General features: G+C 29.6%; 5 protein-coding genes across 5 annotated transcripts, besides 6 other annotated features; 1 reads left to right on the top strand and 4 right to left on the bottom strand.

Moving 5' to 3' along the window:
- Window positions 1–976: 976 nt before the first annotated feature.
- Window positions 977–1,009: a mobile genetic element.
- A 309-nt stretch (window positions 1,010–1,318) lies between these two features.
- On the bottom strand, window positions 1,319–6,121 carry TVAGG3_0734560 (ankyrin repeat and EF-Hand domain-containing protein 1 family; the record flags this gene model as incomplete). The annotated part of the gene is made up of 1 exon (XM_001327664.1): window positions 1,319–6,097. The coding sequence occupies one exon, from the start codon at window positions 6,095–6,097 to the stop codon at window positions 1,319–1,321; it is 4,779 nt and encodes a 1,592-aa protein (XP_001327699.1).
- Window positions 6,122–9,418: 3,297 nt separating this feature from the next.
- Window positions 9,419–9,479: a mobile genetic element.
- Window positions 9,480–9,633: 154 nt separating this feature from the next.
- Window positions 9,634–10,842: a mobile genetic element.
- A 153-nt stretch (window positions 10,843–10,995) lies between these two features.
- Window positions 10,996–11,076: a mobile genetic element.
- A 154-nt stretch (window positions 11,077–11,230) lies between these two features.
- Window positions 11,231–11,291: a mobile genetic element.
- A 1,945-nt stretch (window positions 11,292–13,236) lies between these two features.
- TVAGG3_0734510 (uncharacterized protein) lies at window positions 13,237–14,428 on the bottom strand (the record flags this gene model as incomplete). The annotated part of the gene is made up of 1 exon (XM_001327663.2): window positions 13,415–14,317. One exon carries the CDS (start codon window positions 14,315–14,317, stop codon window positions 13,415–13,417), a length of 903 nt encoding a protein of 300 aa, XP_001327698.2.
- A 1,028-nt stretch (window positions 14,429–15,456) lies between these two features.
- Window positions 15,457–15,677: a mobile genetic element.
- A 2,500-nt stretch (window positions 15,678–18,177) lies between these two features.
- Window positions 18,178–18,797, bottom strand: TVAGG3_0734490 (uncharacterized protein; the record flags this gene model as incomplete). The annotated part of the gene is made up of 1 exon (XM_001327662.2): window positions 18,256–18,738. The coding sequence occupies one exon, from the start codon at window positions 18,736–18,738 to the stop codon at window positions 18,256–18,258; it is 483 nt and encodes a 160-aa protein (XP_001327697.1).
- Window positions 18,798–18,925: 128 nt separating this feature from the next.
- On the top strand, window positions 18,926–19,483 carry TVAGG3_0734480 (YhfA family; the record flags this gene model as incomplete). The annotated part of the gene is made up of 1 exon (XM_001327661.1): window positions 18,938–19,372. One exon carries the CDS (start codon window positions 18,938–18,940, stop codon window positions 19,370–19,372), a length of 435 nt encoding a protein of 144 aa, XP_001327696.1.
- Window positions 19,484–21,293: 1,810 nt separating this feature from the next.
- Window positions 21,294–23,682, bottom strand: TVAGG3_0734470 (uncharacterized protein; the record flags this gene model as incomplete). The annotated part of the gene is made up of 1 exon (XM_001327660.1): window positions 21,319–23,676. One exon carries the CDS (start codon window positions 23,674–23,676, stop codon window positions 21,319–21,321), a length of 2,358 nt encoding a protein of 785 aa, XP_001327695.1.
- Between the last annotated feature and the right edge of the window lie 8 nt (window positions 23,683–23,690).

Genomic DNA, 23,690 nt, shown 5'->3' with positions numbered 1-23,690 from the left:
TATTGGAACTCCCCAAGATGCGCATATAACGGGAATAATACAAGATTGGAAAATTGATAGTAATTACCGGAATGATTCACAGTCAATTCCTGTTTTTTTCTCCACAAATTTTAATATATCAATTTCTGTTACTTCAGGAGCTGTGGATTATAATAACAAAAAATATACATGCCCTAGCGGAGATGGAAATTTTAGTCCAATTTCGGATTCTGATAGAATATACTATCAAGATGATGAAACCGTTACATTTTATTTGTATTATCCATGGGAAGATTTAGGTGGTATGATGCTTTCTGGTATCAAAGTTAATTTGTCAAATCAGTCCAATTGTACTGATGTTTTAAGAAGTATTCAAACTGGAAGTAAAGCTGCGCCTAATGTAGTATTTACTTTCGAACACATTCTATCGAAACTGAGGTTAAGCTTTTCATCGGTTGTTCATAGTGCTATTATTACAAATCAGCCATCAGTTTATTTTAATCCTAGTTTAAGTGTAGATGACGAAAACGCTTTAACAAAAACGGATAAAGGCAATATTACAATGAAAAACGAAAACCGAAATTTTACAGTTTATTTGGCTCCATTTAAAATAGAAAATAATTCATCATTATTAATTAATGCCGAAAACAAAAACTTTAATATATCTTTTCATGATGTAATACCAGAATTGAAAAGAGGATATTTTTATGATTATTATATTGACCTTAGCAAATACATCTCAAAACCAAATCCAAAACAACGTCGTAATATTGCTTTCAAACTAATAAGAACTCTTCTATTCTTACGATCAAAATAAATAATAACTTACATTGTGAATTAACCGTTAAAGATCGATTAAATTAAGGGTGAACTTACCACTTACTGATATAAATTTTTTGACATCCAATTTTCTAAGGAATCATAAATCTATATATAATGAATAATATGATTGTTATACTTTTTTTGCTATTCTAAGAAATATATATTGAATTTGTAAGAGCATGTCACAAAGTGGTAAGTGCACCCTTAAAAACTTTCAAAACCAATAAATTTTGATTCTATTGACATATGAAATATATAGGTTTTCCTAGAAATGCAAAAAACGCACAAAAACGACTATTTTACATTCAAACTGCGCATTATTTGTGCGTTTAAAAATTTATCCATGAAAAGTAGTCAAAAGGTGAATATATTTTTTTCATTTATATTTTTTGCATATCATAGTTGCTATATTTTCCCTCCTTAAATATATTGCTAGAAGAAATTTGAAAGTTGTAGATGCATCCTAAAAAAAGATTACAATTCATTAATAAATTTTAATATAAGATAAATAATAATATTATTTTGGTCCCCAAAATGATTTCAATGATAAATCTAAACGATTTAGTTGAGGAGTTTTTCTCAAATCCAAAAGATGTTTGTTTGATACTGCGTCACGAATCAAATTCACTAAATACGTTTGAGCACATTCTCTTGTAACTTTGGTACCGGAGAATTTTTCCGGTTCATTGAGTTGATGAGGAATTCCAAATAATTTTCCATCATCCAAATGTTGAAGAAATTGAGCGAAATGGTTGTTTTCGATTAATTCGATTTCAGGATCAATTTTATCCAAAAGAGTCAATGCGAAGTATTTGTATCCATTAAGGTACTCTCGAATTGCGCATTCCATTGGACTCTTAGTAACTCTGTGGACCAAATCACAAACAGGAAGAAGCAAATCAAAACATTCATATGAACGAAATTGAATTGCAGCGTTGATAAGTGTGAAATCATCAGAAGCATAAACTTCATTTGTATTTAATCCATTATCAATGAAAAGTTTCAAGATATCACTCTTGTATTGTCTGATTGCTTCCAAACTAGGACTAAAAAGATTCACATATCCTTCAACTTCATTGATTTTTGCACCTTTTTCGATCATCTTTTTAACAGTTTCGAAACCAGATTTTTTAACTGCGATAAACAACAAATCAGTCAAATCTTCATCTGCTTCAATCATTTCTGGTTTATCATGCAATATAGCGTAGACATTTCTGAATTTAACAGAAGCCTTTGGCAAGAATTTCTCAATTAATTCTTGCATTGTTTTTTGATCGTTCACTTTATTTGCAGGTTTATTAAAACCATTAATATGTAAACAATTAGTGAAATTGATGAAAAACAAAAGAGCATTTTCGGTCTTTTCATTAATATCCAATACAGAAATATCAGATACTTGTTGGTCTGACAAAGTATTTCTACTTTCCAAAAGAGCAACTTTTGTCAAAATGTCACATTTTCCGTTATTTTTCCAATTTCCTATTTTCATAGAAGGATAAATTTTGTTTGAGTTATCATCATACAAATGTTTTGCACAAAATGAAAGAGTATTCATTCTATATGTTTTGTCTAAGTTCAATGTCATCATGTACTCGAAAATCTGCTTTCCTTGTTTTCCACGCATTAATGCTGCCTTTTGAAGTGCAGTATAACCTTCAACAATTGCTTCACAAATTGCACCTTTTTCAATAAGTTTTTTAACAATAGATATTTCTTTACAATGAATTGCAGTATGGAGAGCTTTCGTGAGACCACTCTTATGGCAATTAAATTCCATGAAAACTAACAAAAAGTCTTCTTTGTATTGATTATCTCTGATACAACTTGTCAAGAAATAATCAGAAACATATGTATTTTTGTCTACAATAAATTGTCCTGTTCTTGCAGAATAAAAAGCAAGGATATCTTTATTGAATTTCTCTTTGTTTGCAATAATAAAATCATTGACTTGCATGTCAGTAAAGTTCATATGTGTTGCAATTTTGAACTTTTGTTTATTTGTCAAATCACGTGACAAAATTTCATCCAATAATTCAAGTATAATTGTATGCGGCCAGAATTTTGTGAAATTAAATACTAATTCTTCTAGTTTCATTAGTTTCAAAATAGGATCTTTTCTCAACAAATTTGCACTCAATTTCAAATTCCTACGATAAATTTTGACTGCAATTTCATCATTAATTTCGATGTAATTCAGAGCTTTTCCGATTTGATCACGATCGAAACAGAAAAGCTCATCAATTGGTAAATAAACTGCATTTCTTGGATTAAAAATGAGGCGTTTGTCTAAGTAATTAATGTTTCTTATCATATCAAACTGTTCTTTCGTGAAATCCATGCGTTTGACAATATCTCTGAAACTTGGAAATTGTATCATATGATCTAAATTGATGTAATCTTTGTTGTAATCATTGAAGATGAAATCAGTTATGAATTTGGAACCAGTATGAGTATTTGTGCTGTAATCAATGCATAAATCACAAATTTGGTCAAAGAATGATTTAGGTAATTTGCAATCCATACAAAATGTAAGTAAAACTGGAGATGAAGGGATGATTTGAAGAAGTCTTTCTTTGTTTTCTGGTTTAGAAACGAACTCATGAAATTGAGGAGAATTTAAGATGAAAAACAATTCTTTTGATTCGATTCTGTTCAATGTTCTTAACCATCCTGGTCTGTCTGGGCATTTGACTTCAAATGGTGTTCCATCTTTGTATTTGTAATTTCCAATGGCTTGATTTATATTTGTATTTGTAGGTGGAGGTGGTTTCACTTGATTTGGATTCAAATTCGGTTTTTGTAACATAGATTTTGATTCATCGGAATATCCCCAAGGAACAGCAGAACTGTTCATTATTTTCTCTTTTTTCTTATTGGCTTGGATTCGATCTAACTCAATTTCAATCGGTGATTTCGATCTGTTCTGCCATTGTGAAAAATTATACTGTACTTCACTAAATGAACTTGGAAAACTAGTACGAGCAAATGGCTTAAAACTATTATTTTGAAAACCTTGATTTTGAACGGGTTTGTTTGGAAAATTCTGAGAATTCTCATTTTGAACAGGTTTGGTTGGAAAATTCTGAGAATTCTCATTTTGAACAGGTTTGTTTGGAAAATTCTGAGAATTCTCATTTTGAACAGGTTTGTTTGGATTATTTTGAGAAGTTTGATTTTGAACAGGTTTGTTTGATGAATTTGGGGATTTAGTGGGGATTGTTGGGAAACCATATTTGTAGTTAAATAATGCATGATTTTGAGTGTAAAATGGATTAGTTGGTAGAGGACGGACAGCAGAACTGATTCTCCATCTGCTAGTATTATCTGGAGAATCTCTCCAATATCCATACAATTTTGATTCTGTTTCATTAATATCTTTCGCTGCTTCGCTGTTATCATTTGTATTTTGTTTGTTCTTTTGATGCATTATTTCTGCAATTGTCAATTCTCTTTCTTTTGACGGAATCAAATTTCTTTCTTCTAAATATCGAGTAAATCCATTTTCAATTTTAAGATTTTTGCTCTGACAAAGAGAAATACAGTCAATCACATCCAAATCAGGAATATTTCCTTTCATGAAATAATCATAGAATTCAGTGCATGAATGAGTATCCATATGATTGTAAAAATGTCTCAACAAAAATAATTTTTCATCTCCATTTTTGTCGAGCCTTATAAACTGTCTGTACAAATAAGGAAATACACAACAAGACTTATCAAACAACTTCTTGAGTTGTTCCATTGTCAAAGCAATTGCGAAAACCTGAGCAATTCTATTAAAACTGACAAAATCATGGACATCAATTGTATAATCCAATAATTCGTAAATGAAATTTGTTGGAATATCATATCCATTCAAATACTTCTGATAAATCACTTTGATATCTGTGATCTTATTAAGTTTGTCTGTGATCATATCTAATATTTCTGGTGCATATGTTTTGAGTTGTTCTTTGATGTCAGAAATTTTAATTGTGTCAAATTTTTCATGATGAATCATTATTTCTGCAAATTCTTTATATCCTTTCGTGACACTAAACATAAACAATTTTTGGAAGTTATCTTGATTCATATGATTCATGAAATTAAATACAATTTCTTTGTCACTAAAAGATATGACATTATTAAGTGAAGTGATGCCAAATTTCGTAATATGACGCAAAATCTCGTAATTTCCGTCTTCATAAAGAGAATTGATCAGATCATTTAATGGGAAACAATCATTTCTTTGCGAAATTGCATAGATCGCTTGAATGTCCATTAACTGTGTCAAAGAAAACACAATTGATATGTTTTCACTTTTATCAGAAACAAAATTCGAATGGAACCAATCATAGAGATCATTTCTTCTGTAATAAAGAGAGATGTAGAAGTTTTCAGGGTCAATTTGCTTCCTTTGTGTAATTAACCTGAAAATTTGAAGGTTCCCGCCGGCAATTGCAAATCTTTCTGTATTATTAATGGATGATCTATTGAGTAACATGTATTTGAAGCATTCAACAGATCCAAATAATGCAAAGAGATCTAAAAGAGTGATGTAATGGGATCTGTAAGCGTATACTAAATCAAAATTGAAATTTTGTATGGCACTGATGATTTTAATGAGTTCGGCGAGGTTGTCATCAATTGCAATCTCAATGTATTTGAATTGTAGTTCAGTTGAATTCGCATTTTGGCTGGGAAAAATTAAATCCGAAATATCTGAAGCAGTTGTAGACGAATCTTGTTTGATTTGCTTGCTATCGTAATTGGAAAGTAATTTTGATGTATACAGATATTGAGAAAATTCTGGTGTAAATGAAATTTTCGAATTGATCAATAAACGATAATGTAGAGGTAATTTTGCATAGAGATTTTTATAATGGCGAACTTTTCTTGGATTGATATATAAATTGATTTCAAGTTCTCGCAATCCCATGGAAGGATTTGCTAAAATCCAGTTTATTAATTCTTCTGTCTGCTTCTCGTCCTCTGAATCATAATCCCTAAACAGTTTCTGTACTCTGTGAAGTTTTGATAAGGGTTCTGGCAATTCAATATTGCATAAGTCAATCGGAGGTAAAAGTAATAAACAAAAGTATGGTGTTGGAGGTGAAAATTCATTAACTGTTTCAATAATCTTATAAGTTTCTAGTAGAGTTGAAATTGAACACCTAACTTGTAAATTAGTAATTTGATCTTCAGCTTGACGTGATAATGCTAGATCATCATTATTTACAGGTTGTGGAACATTAATACCCAGCATATTTCGAGATCTCTCTGGAATTCTTGAATTGTGCCTGATTGCCCGAAACATTTGTTGCTAAAAAAATTTATTTTCTAATTATGGCCATTAATGATACATTGTAAATCGGGTCAATAAAACGATAAAGTCCATGCAATAGTGGATCAAAACATTAGAACAGAGGTTTCATTGTAATAATTAACTTATTCATTATAAAAAAGTTATGTTCTCTTTTACCACGTATAGCTTGATCATAAAAATGCATCTGTGAAAAACTCAAAGAGCTCTAAAAGGAAATAGACAGCGTGAAAACAAGGAAATCAGAATTTTTATTATAAATTGCAGTATTAGAAAGAACATTCTCTGAGATCATCTGAATTTCCAATCGTCTGCCATATTTCGTAGATCAATTTAAAAAATAAAATGAGATATTATATCAAACTAAAAGAAAACAGTTTAATAACGGCTAAAGATTAATTCACAATCGAGCAGTTGTTGGTACTGATACTATCTTTGATAGATTATAATAAATATATTAGAAAATTTTATCAAAATGAATCAAAGACATTCTGTTCTTAGAATCAATTTACAATATATGAGCAACTATTTTTACTGATTTTTGGACTTTTAAATCAAATAAAAAATGATTTCATATTTTATTATTCTATTTTAATTCAATAAAACATCAGCTATAAAGAATATATTTCACTCACTATCTCAATATAATTATCATAAAAATACAAAATCTGAATACAACATTCTACAATATATGCAAAAACTTAGTCAATGCTACATTTATATTTAATAGAAACTCAATCAGTAATATTCTAAATTCGTTTTTAATATAGAAACTCGAAGATTCTTTGATTCTAATAAGGATGTAAAACGAAAAAAAATTTAAGCCCTGGGCGGCCCAAAAGTGACATTTTTAGCCCAAGTTTTTTTTTCATTGCTTGGGAGAGGTATATTAATTTTAACACATAGTATATCTATTTATATCTTTTAGCTATTATTGCCATTTGAAGATAAACGATAACGATTATTAGGGATAATCCCAGCCCATATTCAAATTTTGAAAGGAATTGAGAGGTGGGCTGGGATCAATCCCAATCCCCAATAATCGTCGAATGAAATATTGATGAATATTATAAATATATTTCAATAGTAGTATATTTTAATTAAGGATGTCAATTTGGAAGAAAAGTGAGAAAATTCCTAAAATGCTAAAAATGAATTTTCCAAACGGACTTTTTTATCTCATTTTTTTGATTTTGAAAAAAATTTGGAGAGAAGAACTCTTCGTTTTTGAATTTTGTCACGATGGTTTTAAAGTATATTAGACACATGTATTGATATTACTATTTTTGTATATTTTGAGAGAAAATCCCTAAAAAGTGAGAAAATCTAAGACGGTTTGAGAAAATATATAAACTATTGAAAATTTGAATTAAACTTCTAATTTGGAAAAAAGAAATTTGGAAAGAAGAAAATTCAAAAATCGAGATTTAGACTCAGTATCAAATGGAGAACAAAATGTTTCTTCATATGAAGGAAAAAAATTTTCTTGAGAAGAAATAGAGTTTTTAAAATTTTATTGTATGTAATGAAATAAACAAATATTAAAATTATTTTTTGATAACAAGAAAATTCCCAACAGAAAATATTTGAGAGAAAGAAAAAAAAGAAAATTGAAAAATATTACTCTCCTTTACATTTCATGAGATTTTCAATTTATTTTCATAAAATTGACAATTTTATACGTTTAGATGAAAATAAGTGATTTTGCTTGAAATAAAAATTATTGTTTGTTTACAGCTATCAAATAGATTTTTGCTATTTTGATTAAAATTTGTTAATCAAATTAATAAATTTTTTCTAAATATCTTAAATATCTGGATCACTCACTGATACGATGAATTAAACGATAAAAATAATACAAACTCAACTAAGTTTCCTGTCTTTCAACCAAAAAATATTATGCAAATTAAATTAAATTGTTTATTCAAATATAAAACAAAGATGAAGTAATTACAGTTATCATAAACTTTATGAATAACTCTGTAATTGGTTCAGATTTTCGTAAAAATATTCTTATTAATATCGATAAGAATACGTTTACCTACTATCACAACATATCGATAAACAAGAGTAGAGTGATTTTTATCATCGAAACTTTTTAAAAGCTGTAAGCTGGAAGTAAAAATCTTGTTTTTTCTGAGTTAGTTGTAGAACTATTGATGTACGAGTTATCATTGTGATGTAGAAGGATGTCAATGTACTGACTGAAGGATATGAAGTGAATTGAATTTCATTGAATTTCAATTTGATCAAAATTTGTTGAAATGATATGAATGTGTCAACATCTGTATCACTCTCTTTCACTCCTTCCCTATTCTTTCGAGAACGAAGCTAGCTCAGCTTTCGCTGAGCGAATTGACACTTTTCATGCCCTAAACGTACATACTCTCAAATTTATCGAAAAAATTAATACCACCTAAACTAGTATATTCTTATTTTAAATATGATATTATCCTTATATTCCACACTAAAATTCATTTAAATCAACTTTTAAAAAAGTTCGAATCCTGCGCGTCTCACTTTTTAAATTTTCCAAATGGAAAATTATATTCTCCTAAAGTGAAAACAATTTTCCAAATTGACTTCCTTATTTTAATCCAATTGAGAGGCTATTTGGAAACAAAATAAAAGAAATGAAAAAAAAAGTAGCAAGAAATTGCAGATTTTAAGATAGAAGTTGATTTGCTCTGATTAAGATCAATAGATAACATATGATTTGTTTCATGGTTTATGCTCATTTCAAACAAATTTTAAAAATTTTATAATAATACTATTCTAAATATATATCTAATAGTGTCATATATATTATACATGAATGATGAAGAAAAAAAGTCTTGTTATTATAATATATGAATTTGAATAAATTAGAAATTTGAAATTTTGCCTAAAAAAGTTAAATTCTATACTTGCAGTATGAATGTGTTGTAATGGTAGTAAGAATGGGCTAGCTCAAAGCAACTGCTCAAAACTTTCCCGCCAAAGACGCAAAAGTGTCATTTCTGCATGGAAGACCATAGCTGGAGTCACGCTCAACCATCCCCTTGCTGGTATGATGTGCAGCCTTTGTTCTGACCAATCATAGTGCTGCTTTATCCATACCAGCAAGTGGTTTCAGCATCAGACCTCCGCTTGGTCTTCCATAAGAGCCCTGCAAATCAGAAGCACAGTAATTATGCAGCCTAGTTGCTAGGGTATAGTAGCTAGGCCGCATAATTATTGTGCTTCTAGCGATATTAGTTATACGTTATTGCACGCATTCACTTATACTACCACTCTCTCGCTCCTAAAAAGTCAGATACTTCGTAATTACTAGAATAGGACCAAGTTCTTCCGAGGCCTCTCATTGCATGAGAGACTTCGGAAGAGCTTGGCCCTAAAGCATCTCACTACGGCTCCCTGGTCTACAAAAGGCTAAAGAAACTACAATTTTGAGTAGAGTCCTTCCGAAGTCTCCCATTCAATGAGAGGCCTCGGAGGAATTCTACTCCAAGGTAATGCGCTTGTAGTTTCTGACTCTCTATTGAACGAAAAATGTAAATTTACTCGAAAAGAGCAAAAGTTCTTCCGAGGCCTCTCATTGAATGAGAGACTTCGGAAGAACTTTGTTCTAGTGTAATGCGTGTATATTCTTGGGTCCAGGGAGAGCGAGAGAACTGGTTTGTAATTCGTTTTTGCTGAAGTTCTCCGGATTTCTCTCAATTGAGGAAGGAAATCCGGAAAACTTCAGCATGAGTTAATTGTGATGTAACTCTCTGGGTATTTACCGGCCAGAGAGCGAGTAAAATATTAGAGAGCGCATAGTCTCAGCATAGGTATGCGCACTATAAATATACGTTATTTTTTACTTTCGTATGAAGAAATAGCTTCTCATTTTTATGCTTCTATATACTTTGTTACTAAGTAAATCGCCTATTTTCTTATTAAAGCCTAATTTTTCCACGTGATTAAGAATCTCTGCATCCAAAAAATTCGTTTTCTGCTTTCAGAACGCGAAAACATGCAGTATATCTCAAGATAAAGAGGATATCATCATTATTTTGTTAAACAATTTTTGAATTTCTACTAAAAATCAAAAAAGAGATCATCATCAGATAGACATCATAAAATAACATCTATCTACCGTGTTTTGTTTTGCTGAAAATCTCCAAAAAAATCTTGATTTTGCAAATTTGATAAGAAAAACACCAAATTTGATGACAAAAATTCGAAAAACTCAATTTTTTTTGGAAAATATAAGAGAAAGATTTCCCATTATCTTGAGATATACTGCATGTTTTCGCGTTCTGAAAGCAGAAAACGAATTTTTTGGATGCAGAGATTCTTAATCACGTGGAAAAATTAGGCTTTAATAAGAAAATAGGCGATTTACTTAGTAACAAAGTATATAGAAGCATAAAAATGAGAAGCTATTTCTTCATACGAAAGTAAAAAATAACGTATATTTATAGTGCGCATACCTATGCTGAGACTATGCGCTCTCTAATATTTTACTCGCTCTCTGGCCGGTAAATACCCAGAGAGTTACATCACAATTAACTCATGCTGAAGTTTTCCGGATTTCCTTCCTCAATTGAGAGAAATCCGGAGAACTTCAGCAAAAACGAATTACAAACCAGTTCTCTCGCTCTCCCTGGACCCAAGAATATACACGCATTACACTAGAACAAAGTTCTTCCGAAGTCTCTCATTCAATGAGAGGCCTCGGAAGAACTTTTGCTCTTTTCGAGTAAATTTACATTTTTCGTTCAATAGAGAGTCAGAAACTACAAGCGCATTACCTTGGAGTAGAATTCCTCCGAGGCCTCTCATTGAATGGGAGACTTCGGAAGGACTCTACTCAAAATTGTAGTTTCTTTAGCCTTTTGTAGACCAGGGAGCCGTAGTGAGATGCTTTAGGGCCAAGCTCTTCCGAAGTCTCTCATTCAATGAGAGGCCTCGGAAGAACTTTTGCTCTTTTCGAGTAAATTTACATTTTTCGTTCAATAGAGAGTCAGAAACTACAAGCGCATTACCTTGGAGTAGAATTCCTCCGAGGCCTCTCATTGAATGGGAGACTTCGGAAGGACTCTACTCAAAATTGTAGTTTCTTTAGCCTTTTGTAGACCAGGGAGCCGTAGTGAGATGCTTTAGGGCCAAGCTCTTCCGAAGTCTCTCATGCAATGAGAGGCCTCGGAAGAACTTGGTCCTATTCTAGTAATTACGAAGTATCTGACTTTTTAGGAGCGAGAGAGTGGTAGTATAAGTGAATGCGTGCAATAACGTATAACTAATATCGCTAGAAGCACAATAATTATGCGGCCTAGCTACTATACCCTAGCAACTAGGCTGCATAATTACTGTGCTTCTGATTTGCAGGGCTCTTATGGAAGACCAAGCGGAGGTCTGATGCTGAAACCACTTGCTGGTATGGATAAAGCAGCACTATGATTGGTCAGAACAAAGGCTGCACATCATACCAGCAAGGGGATGGTTGAGCGTGACTCCAGCTATGGTCTTCCATGCAGAAATGACACTTTTGCGTCTTTGGCGGGAAAGTTTTGAGCAGTTGCTTTGAGCTAGCCCATTCTTACTACCATTACAACACATTCATACTGCAAGTATAGAATTTAACTTTTTTAGGCAAAATTTCAAATTTCTAATTTATTCAAATTCATATATTTTTAATATAAGCGATATTTTATCTAAAATTACTTTATTTGCACATAATATTATACTTTTATAGATAACCCTTTTTAAATTCTTTTTGCCTTCACCCATTTTTTTTATTTTTTTCTTGAAACTCATTGAAAAATTTCAATTTGGGACAGTGCGAATCCCAAACAGCAAGCAGCCCTAGTGGATTGGGGAAATCCATACATCCTTAATTCTAATTTTCTGAGAAGATCTTCTGTTAAGATTGAATTTTGTGTTTTCTGACTTATATTTATAAACATACATAAGAACAAGATATTGCATTTCATTCTATATTAACAAGACAAAATAAAAAATATGCAAAATGGAAATAGATGCAACGACATGTAAATGTTTGATCAGAATTGATGAAGTCTGTTTTTAGATATGGAATATTTACAAAAGTATAGTCTAACTTAGTTGAGTCGATAATAACATTCTTTGTGGTTAAATATCTCATATCATGATTGATATTTTCCGTAATAAATATGCAATCTTCTATAGTAATTGTTTCACTATTCGTTTTTCTAAATAATCCAACCAAATATCTATATCCCTTAATTCTGAAAAAGCATTTACTCATTTTAGCTGTTATCCCAAATCCTATAACAATAAAGCAATCTCCTGTTGATTCAATATCTATATAATTTGAATAGCTTGCGTCACTGTTATTTGCATAAAATTCGATTGATGCACCTCCTGAATCATTCATGCAATTATAGTAATTGATATACTTTTGAACATACATTTGGCCGAAAAAGGTTCCAGTGCAGCTTTGATGAATACTCTTTGTATTAGAATAATTTGACATCAGTGATTTGCATTCACCAGAAGATTGCATAAAGAATTCTGTATACTGAGTGGTATTTGAAGCACAACAATATTCAATAATTGTTTTCTTTTTTGAACGAAAAATTGAATTTAGATACAAATTGTTAGAAATAAAAGTACAGCCTTGGATAATGCCGTTTTGGAATAGCATGAGACCGTCTTTTTGATTGATACAAAATGCAAATGAACTAACTTGAATTTGGATTTGACTTTCGATATCATGATATATTGGTGTTAAGTTTTGATTGGAATGAATATTAGAAAAAACAGATCCGATCACTCGAGAAGAAGTTGATTTATTTTCAAAAACTAAAGGTTCGATTAGAAATCTTGTTTTCATTTTATAATATTAATTAATATTGGACTTTAAATCAATGGAATTATATTAGCATATAAATAACTTTTGAGATTATTATTCTAATTTAACTTAAATTGAGTTTCTTAAATTAAATTTAATTAAATTCAAAATACACGTTATTATTATTTAAAGAACTATAATACTAAAACTTATTGTTCACACTGTAAACAATTCTCACTCAGGATCTTACCTGAGTCAATAATAACTTTGACATATTAAAGAAAAATAAAAAGTGACACATAAATAAAAAAGTTAAGATGTTTAAAACTTTGGAGCTTTATTATGCAGTAGAATTGAGGAAGTTTGTTTTGAGATCTGAACTATTCAAAATCTTGTTTTATAATCATAATCAATATTTTAATTTTAAAAAATCCAACCGAAAATGATTTTCCTGGTCTATTAAATCAAAGAAAAATGATAAGAGATATTTATAGAAGAGCGTTTACTATATGTTAACCAACTCTATATAATGAGTGCTGTTGATACAAGTTGATATGTCTTGTTGCCTTGTAAACGCTTATCATTTTGAACAATGATAAATCAACAAGCCAAATTTGCAATTTTTGATCTGTGACAATATAATATTTTTTATCTGTGCTTACACCCAAAACAATTGTGTAGTGGGCACAGATATCTTGTCCTCCCATAATAATTAATGAGTAGTTTTTATAATTAGTGCCATCAATGTAATCCCAATTATATTCAACCTGCTCAGCTACTGTTTCATGTCCCCTCCAACCACAGTATTCGAAGTTAGGCTTAATATTTAATTCATAAAAATTTTCCCAACTCCATCCACAGCCTATTGGATTATGTTCATAATCTGATGAATATAATTGTTTTGAGTATCCATGTATTTTTAAACAAATGTTAATTGCATTATTGCCACAACCCCATTTTGTATGAACAATCATATAATCTTTTGCTCTTCTTAAGCAATTTTGTGGGATGATATTTTCAAATCTGTGTCCATCAAGTGTAATACTGCCATCAGAATCATAATTGGCTAAGAATTGTTCCAATGAGCAAGCATAATCCGAAGCTACATTCATGTTAAACCATTTTCTGAAACAACAAGGAGATCCAACTAAATTCCCAGTTCCATAACACCATTTTCCACAATTTGGGCAACGATACTTTGATCTAAGGTCACACATAATATCAAGACGTGTGGTAATACCTGGACTTATATTATCTAAAGTTTTTAATAAACCATGGGCAAAGGTTCCACTACAGTTCTCGCAAATATTTCCTTGATAGACACCATAAGCCCAAACTTCTCTACCACATTTTGGGCATCTATAATATCTTTTATTATCTGTAACAACATCTGTAATTGTTTGTACAATGCCCATTTTCTATTATGAAAAATGAACTGAAGTGCAATTTTTTTATTTAATTTTTTTTCTCAATATTCAATTTATGAGTGGGAACTTTTACAAAAATTTGACCTTTTAACGTTTAATACTTAGTCGCATAATAATTATATAATAAAAAAAAGATGGCAAAATTAAGGAACCACTTCAAAAATTGAGAGACTCAGAAAAATTGAGAGGCGAAATGAGATTTATCGTTTTCGCCTCAATTATAAATACTTATTTTGCTACTCATCAGATTGATATTTTTGAATTCTCATCAATATACACACCTTTTGGTATGATACTTTAGCATCATGTCATTTCGAATTAAAGGAAAATCTTGAAATGGGCGAGTTTTGAGATGATTTGCATTTTTCGATTTTTTTTCTATTTTCGAAGCGTGTTTTAAAAATTCACGATTTTCTGATTTTAAAAGTGGATCGATCAAAAATTTTTATTGGCCAATATTTTTATATTAATTAAAATCTAATATCTGCGAATTTTATTGCAAATTAAATTGAGAGAAAAGTCATTATTATATACAATTTTTTTCAGAAAAGTCTTGTTAGAAGTATTACATGATAACTATGTCAATTCCATATGCAAATCATTAAGTTTTTAGTTGAATTTAATTTCAAATATTTTTTATTTTTAAATATTAGGTCTGATTGAATATGAATAGATATCTGTTCAAATTATATCGATGTAAATCATTATTCATAGAATATGATTCCAAATAGAATTTATCAAAATAATCCCTTTGAATACTTATCATTTTTACGTGTATCAATATTCAAACTTTGTTAATTCATGCTACAGTTCGTTTTTACTCCTATATGTTCTACAATCATAACAAAAATCTCCTACAAAATAAATGAATAACAGAAATTTTGAAGTTCTTTGTGAATCAAATGGTCGTATATGATGAATATAGGCAGTTAACAGCTATTATGAATGATAAATTTCCAATTTTATCGTTAATAATTTTAATATTTAATATGAAAAGAGAATTTGAATGCTGATAATAAGGGAATTTGACAAGCATCTTGTAGGGATTCAAATGACCGTAACTTAATTTTCGTTGAAGATTTTTAAAAGACGATAGGTCTTGTTTGGCCGTGCAGTGGTCCCTTAAGGCTTCACTAACATGATAAAAATTATTCAAAAAAAATGAAAAATATGCTCCACAATACATATAATACCAGTCTATCATTTTCGGAGAAAGCACGTTATAAATCATGTTAGTGAAAGGCATTTTTTATGTGGGTCAATAAAAATTAAAAATAATGTAAATATAGCATTGACCTACATCATAGAATATATATCTCAAAGGACTTTAATTTTTGTCATGTTAGTGTTGCCATAATGCTTCACTAAAATGGAAAAATTCATTTTAAATTGACTAGATAAAAAATATAATATGATGAATATTGGGAAAAGATACAATAGAAAATATCTGTTTCATCAAATTTGATGAAATCTGTTTTTAGATATGGAATATTTACAAAAGAATAGTCTAACTTAGTTGAGTCGATAATAACATTCTTTGTGGTTAAATATCTCATATCATGATTGATATTTTCCGTAATAAATATGCAATCTTCTATAGTAATTGTTTCACTATTCGTTTCTTTAAATAATCCAATCAAATATCTATATCCCTTAATTCTGAAAAAGCATTTACTCATTTTAGCTTTTACACTAGATCCTAAAATTATAAAACTTTCACCTGTTGATTCAACATCAATATAATTTGAATAACTAATGTCCATTATCCCAATATAATATTCAATTGATGCTCCTCCCCAATCTTTTCCACATTTGTAATAATTAATATATCTTTGAATAAATGACTGACTTCCAATAGTTCCTGTGCAACTTTGATGTTCACTTTTTGTTTCAGAAAAATTTGACATCAATAACTTGCTTTCATTTTTTAATTGTAAAAAGAACTCTTTAACTTGAGATGTATTGCTTGCACAACAATACTCAAAAATAGTTTTTTCTTTGGAATAGAATATCGAATCTCTATTCATATTGTTAGAAATAAAAGTACAGCCTTGGATAATGCCGTTTTGGAATAGCATGAGACCGTCTTTTTGATTGATACAAAATGCAAATGAACTAACTTGAATTTGGATTTGACTTTCGATATCATGATATATTGGTGTTAAGTTTTGATTGGAATGAATATTAGAAAAAACAGATCCGATCACTCGAGAAGAAGTTGATTTATTTTCAAAAACTAAAGGTTCGATTAGAAATCTTGTTTTCATTTTATAATATTAATTAATATTGGACTTTAAATCAATGGAATTATATTAGCATATAAATAACTTTTGAGATTATTATTCTAATTTAACTTAAATTGAGTTTCTTAAATTAAATTTAATTAAATTCAAAATACACGTTATTATTATTTAAAGAACTATAATACTAAAACTTATTGTTCACACTGTAAACAATTCTCACTCAGGATCTTACCTGAGTCAATAATAACTTTGACATATGAAAGCAAATAAAAAGTGACATTTGACATAAAATAATAATTTTTATCTGATACAACAAATTTGAATATAAATCAATTTTCATTGAGTTTATATATTAATTTACTAATTATTTGCTGGTAATAAACAGTATATATACAGTAAAGGAAGTGAATTTGAAAAGATAACATCCATTCATGGCAGTTTCATAAAAATAGTTTAAATTTGTTTGAATCAGAGGAATATTAACAAATGTGTAGTCGAATTCATCGGATTTGATAATAACATTATTTGTTGTTAAATTTGCCATGGTATAGTTAATATTTTGAGTAATAATTGTACTATCTTCGATAAAAATAGCCCAACTAAATTCTGATATCCTTTAATTAATTCTAAAAAAGCATTTTCGCATTGTTGCATTTACACCGGTTCCAATAATTATAAAATTAGAATAACTCGTTGATTCAATATCAATATAATTTGAATAACTTATTTCAATTTTTCCTTTGTAAAGCTCAATAGATGCTCCTGCTGAATCATTTCCACATTTGTAGTAATTAATATACTTTTGAATGAATGTTTGACAACCAATAGTTCCTGTACAACTTTGAAATCGGCTTTTTGTTTCTGAAAAATTTGACATCAAAGATTTGCATTCATTTGAATTAGGGTAAATAAATTCTGAATATTGAGATGTATTGCAAGCGCAGCAATATTCGATATTTGCATTCTTTTTTGACTGAAAAATTGATTGTCGATATAATTTATTAGATGCAAAAGAACAACCTTGAATAATACCGTTTTGAAATAAAATCAATCCGCTTTTTTGGTTAATGCAATAAACAAATGTACTAATTTTGATTTGAATCAAATTTTCATTATTAAAATATATTTGGTTAGAATCATTATTTGAATTGATATTTGAGAAAGTTGTTGCTAATACAAGAAAATCATAAGATTCATTTGAAAAAATTAAAGATTCAGTTAAAAATTTTGTTCTCATTTTATCATTTTGATCAGTCTTTATTTTAAAATCCGTACGTCATTAATGTGTTAATAACAAAAAAGAGTTAATATAGATATTTGAAAGAATATGAATTTTGATTAAGTTTTTGGTATATGTTCTTGGTCATCATAGAAAAGTTTATCGGCACAAAATAGGATTTTAACAACTTTTCCTATCTTAACTCAGGTGCTGGCCTGAGTTATAATTCCCATTGATAGCAAACATTTGGAATAAAAAGTGACTACTACAAACTTGATTCTTAAGAACTTCAAAATACTTCTATAACTAGTTTTACATTTGGTAGAAAACAAAATTAATATGAAGAAAATACTTTTAATTCTGATTAATATTAAAAACATCAGAGATTTGAATGTGATTAGCTAGCAAATAATAACAACTAGTTCAATAATTTATAAAATACAAGAAAAATAAACAAAACAAAGTTATAATAATATGCAACCCTTAGATTTTGGAGGTTGCTGTGCTGGAGGTTGTCCAACAACAGGTTGAGTAGTATTAGTATTTTGCTGCGTTGTTTTTGGAGCTGGTGGTGGTTTTGAATTCTGTTGTGGATGCGTTAAAGGTGGTTCAGCTTCTGTATCTTGATATCTACTAGAATCTATCGAATCTGAATCGCTATCATCGGGTCTTGACCCATTTACGATCATTGTTGTGGAATTTTTATCTCCTTTATTACTTCTTGGTGTCGAATTAATATCAATTGTGTCGGAGTATTTTCTATTTTTCGGAGATTTTGGTTTAGGACCATCTGAAGTTCCATCATTCTTTGGTTTTTTCCTATCATTTAGTTCATCACTAAGTGAATCATCTTCTGTCTCGCGGCGTTGCATTGTGGGTTCTAGTACTTTATCATCATTATCAGAATCTCCACTTAAATGAACTGATTTATCATCATCTGAACTCATATAAAAATTTAACAGATTTTGGCACTTTTCGATAGCATTCAATTTTTCAAACATCTTTGAACTTATTTTTAGATGCATATTCATATACCTTTTCTAAATATTCTTTATTTAAGAATTGAAATCAAATATTGAATGAAAAAAGCGATCATCAACTTCTCCATAAAATTTTGTCACCCTTTTCGGGTAAGCAAATTTCAGAATGCTTCGAAGTTTCGCTAAGATTCCAACAGGCAGAGAAATTGCCAAGGTAAACGTTAAATTAATAAAGGATAATAACTGGTTTGGCCAAAATGCTGCTGGAAGAGGCCTTGTTTTAACAACAGGTTCGGGACATGGCAGTGCAGGTCCAACACCCCCAGATCATATCATGTTAGCTTACGGATCATGCTTTGGTGGATCTGTCAAGCATATTCTCGAAGATAATGGTATCAAAGTTAAGGATCTTACAGTTGAAATGGAAGCTGAATGGGAGCTTGTTCCTCACAGAAGAATCAAAGAGTTCCGTTCAAATTGTATAATCGAAGCAGATGGACTTACGCAAGAAATGGCTGATGCTGCTCTTAAGCAAGCATCCGATGAAGTTTGTATGGTTGCCAATACACTCAAGAGGTCTCCAAAGATCACTGTAAAGTGAATGCTTACAATTTACTCTGAAACAATCATACATTTATAATTTTCTCTTGATTATTATCTCATCAAGACAAAAAAACTAAAGAAAGTTCTATTATTACCAAAAACATCTTCCATGCTTTTACAATAGATCTTATATACTGTTATTTTTTATAATTTAAAATATGATAAGATTAATATTTTTTCATATAGACTCAAATAAGGATAACTTTCCGCTATGATGAGTTAAATATAAATAAACGTTTATATTTATCCACGAAAATATAAATACCAATTCAAGATCAATCATCCTGAAAAGATTTGTTAAATTTATTATTTATCCAAATCTTAACCAATATTCGACACAGTTCGAACGTAGAAAATCTTGAATTTCGACGTAGAACTTAACATAAAAAGTACTTGAAAAATTAATGAATGAAATCTATATCTTAAATACTGAATCTTATATCAAAGAAGTTTCATTGTGCCAATGGCTAAGGATTTTCATAGTTATAATTGAGAAATGAGTATTTTATAACATTTGAAGTTATATCTCATGATGTATTGTCCAAGAAAATAAAAAAAGAAGAGTGTAAATTTAGATGTTTTATTGATTACTTATTTCCAAAAAAGAAACAAAGCATTAACCAAAAAGAAAATATCTATATTTGTTAAATAATTTGCTTCCCTTTTCATGCACTAAAATTATTTCTCCCTCGCATGGACTTAATCGAATGAATTTTAGGTTATTAGCAAATGATTGTGTTTTCATATTGGAATTATCAATTATCCCACCGACAGAATTGGTTGTATATCTATCATTATTACATTTAATTATATAAATCTGTCCAGAAACAGTGGAAAATAATTTTCCTTTATTATTATGGTTATTTCCTTGAAAAACCGAATCTAATATTTGGACTTTATTTGACCAATCAATAACTATACCATAACTATCTGTTCTTTGAAGATTGTTAATATAATTACATCTTTCAACTTTACCATCACATGTATCAAAATTAGTAATCCCATTTGAACTCGCTTCCAATTTTTCAAAATTGCAAAATAAAGCATTGGTTGTGGACCCAACATAATTATAATAAAAAGCTGTCTCGAAATCCGAAACGCAATTAGTAATGTTTGTTTTTGAAAGAGATGTATAGCCTTGATATTGGTAAATCATTCCTTTAAATGCAGAGCTATTTCCTCCATTTGAAATTGATCCTTGGAGTATTGTACTATTGATATTGCCGTTTAAATAGGAAAATTGACCTTCGGATGGATAACTATTTTCAAACGAACAAAATTGATCAATAATAATATCATTTTTATCATCACCATTAATATAAATTGTTCCAGGACCTTTGTTGAAAACGTTTTCGCAAAGTAAAAAATAATAATCTGTAATGCCTTCGAATTTAATTGCTTTTTCTTGAATTTCAATGAATGAACATATATATGTAAAGCATCTTTTGTTATTAATGGTTACATCAACATTTTTTCCGCTAAGTGCAGGAGGTGGAAGAATATCTCCATAATACTTGGACCATATACGTGAAGGCGATTCATCCCTATGAAAGCCTGTTGTGCAGCTATATGATTTACATTGTAATAATGAGTCCGAAGACTCAAATATACAACTTAAAACTATAAAATCTATCGATCATTTTCAATTCAAAAAAATTGAATACTCTATTGTTTCTTTGAAATTTTTCAAAATAACAATAAATTCATTTTGAAATTTCGTTGTATATATATACAATAGTTGTCGATGCGAAAATATAGATGGAAAATCTTCCGTTCACTATTCATCAATGAAGTTCTGATAAAATGTTAGCAAGATATATACAAAGATTAAATTTCAATGTTGTTTCATGCCAGAAATTCAAATTTAACAAAACAGGTCATGTAATGCTTTGACTTATAAGCGCATCCATGGTAAATATAAAAAAAATAGACAAACAATTTACTCTAAACTTTGATAGAACAAACAGTTAAGTTCTCTGATTGAGAGTAAGAATAAGCAATATTTCTAAGATCGAATGAAAGATCAGATGGATTTTGAGCATTTGAAGCAATTAATTCAATAACTTCCATTGGAATGTATTTGATAATTGACATTGAACAGAAAATGATCCATTTATCATTTTCTTCAATATTTGTTTCCAAATGAGTGACTTTGTTTTTGTTTCCAAATAAAAATTTATTAGAGATTTCAACAGGGATAGATTTTGGACCAAACTGGGCACTATCTGGTCCTTTCATTATTATTCTAATCTTTCCATCTTTGTTGACAACAAAACTACAAATTTCTCCAAAAAGATCGACAAACAAAATTTTTTTCATGAGAAAAGCAAATCCAATACTTCTTATTTCATAAAACCTGATGTCATCCAATGCTTTAGCAATTTTATTGGATATAGCAGTTAAATGACTTTTGTCTGATATTTGTGAAACATCTTCAAATGTTTTTATTGCTGTTCTCGCGGCAATTGATGCTCCTCTTCCTGAATAAAGTCCAGAAACAATTGTAAGCAGTGTAAAGCCTGGTTTAAGGTCGTGTACAATAGAAGCGTAGTCTTGTGATACGTATTGATCTCCTTTTATCAATGAAATGGATCCGAAATCTTTTGTTGGATTACTTCTCAAAAATTTTTCATTCGAAATTTCACTTGAAACATGAAAACAATGTGGAAGAGGTAATAGATTGATTTTCGTATATACAATGTCAATACTTTTTAGTAATGGTGTCTTGGACTCATCAATTGTTGTATTTAATGATTCATTATAAGATAAATCTAAAAATTCTAATTTTTCTGTTAAAATATCTAAATTTGTGATATAATTGTATGATAAATCTAAGAATTCAAGGTGTTTTGAATGAATTCTTTGTAAATTTTGAAGAATATTATGTGATAAATCTAAATACTTCAGTTTTTCATTAAATTCTGGAATGAATTTAAATAAATTACGTGAAAGAATTACTTTTTCAAACCATGGTAAGAATTTGATCGTTTCTAAACAATTTCCTGGTGCATAAACTTCAATTAGCTCTTCATTGCTTTCATCATAGAAGTTATCGATGGTTTTGAGGTTGCAGTGTGCTAATATTAGTCTTTCAAGTGTTGTTGGCAACTTTGGCAAAATTTCAATATTATTTTGACTCAAATTCAGAGAAACAAGTTTGGAATCAGTTACTGAGTCTGGAAGAGTCTTCAATAAATTCCTTGATGCTGAAAAATAAATCAAACATGGTAATTTGAACAAATCTTCAGGAAGAGTCGACAATCTGTTGTCGGATAAGTCAATTGACCTAACAAAATCAAGATGGTCGAGGTTAACAAGTGAAGTAAGAAGATTTGAAGAGAAATTTAATTCAAATAATCTATTTTCTTTAAATTTCGGAAGTTTTTTGAGTTTGTTTCCTCTAATTAGAAGATAAGAAAGCTTAGAAGTATGCGCTTTCTTAAAATGAGAGACATTATTATCATTTATGATCAAAGATTGGAGATTTTGAGGTAATTTTGGTATAATTTCTATTTGATTGTATGCAAAATTAGCTGTTTTGAGTTTTGGTAAAGAATTAAAGTTAACTGGAAAGTCTGTGAGAAAATTAAAACTTAAATCAATTGATTCTATGAGAGGAGGCATTGATCCGACTTTTGTAATCTTATTATGAGATGCTTCAATAGTTCTAAGAAATGGAAACTGTGAAATCAGATTAGGAAGCTCTGTAATTTGGTTATATGAAATATCTAATGCTTTTAAAGTTCCGAAAAGTACATTTGGATCAAGTAATGAAATATGATTGTTCTTTAATGATAGTCTATGCATGTTGTCGTTTGTTTCGTTGAAAGTTGAGATATTATTAAAATCTAAAGAAAGAGATTTCAAGGAGTGAGGTAGTTTTGGAAAATGTGTGAGCATATTGCACCCTAAATCGGCTACTAGTAAATGTGATTTAGATAAATCTATTTCAGTATAGTTATTATGATAAAGAGATAGTTGTTTAATTGATTTATTTCCTAGTATTACCTTGTCTACATTCTTTAACTTGTTAAAGCCTAAGTCTAATGTTTCTAATTCCGAACAATTTTCTATTAATTTTAAAATACATGAAGGAACATCTGTTAAATTTGCTGAATTATAACATAGTGATGTTAGTGACGGTAGTTCAATCATCTTTTTCAGGTGAGCTTTTTGAATAACAATGCATCTAACTTTTGTTGGATCGGGAATGTTATATGGCATTGAAGTCACGGACTCATCATTGATAATTATCACTGATTCTTCCGTTGGATATGGCGGCAAAGATTCTTCTTGCCCCATTTTTTTTCGATCCG

Source organism: Trichomonas vaginalis, chromosome III (assembly GCF_026262505.1).
Source record: "Trichomonas vaginalis G3 chromosome III, whole genome shotgun sequence".
NCBI classification, from domain to species: Eukaryota; Parabasalia; order Trichomonadida; family Trichomonadidae; genus Trichomonas; species Trichomonas vaginalis.
The sequence above is the reverse complement of the archived record's forward strand: the minus strand, read 5'-3'. Positions and strand labels throughout refer to the sequence as shown.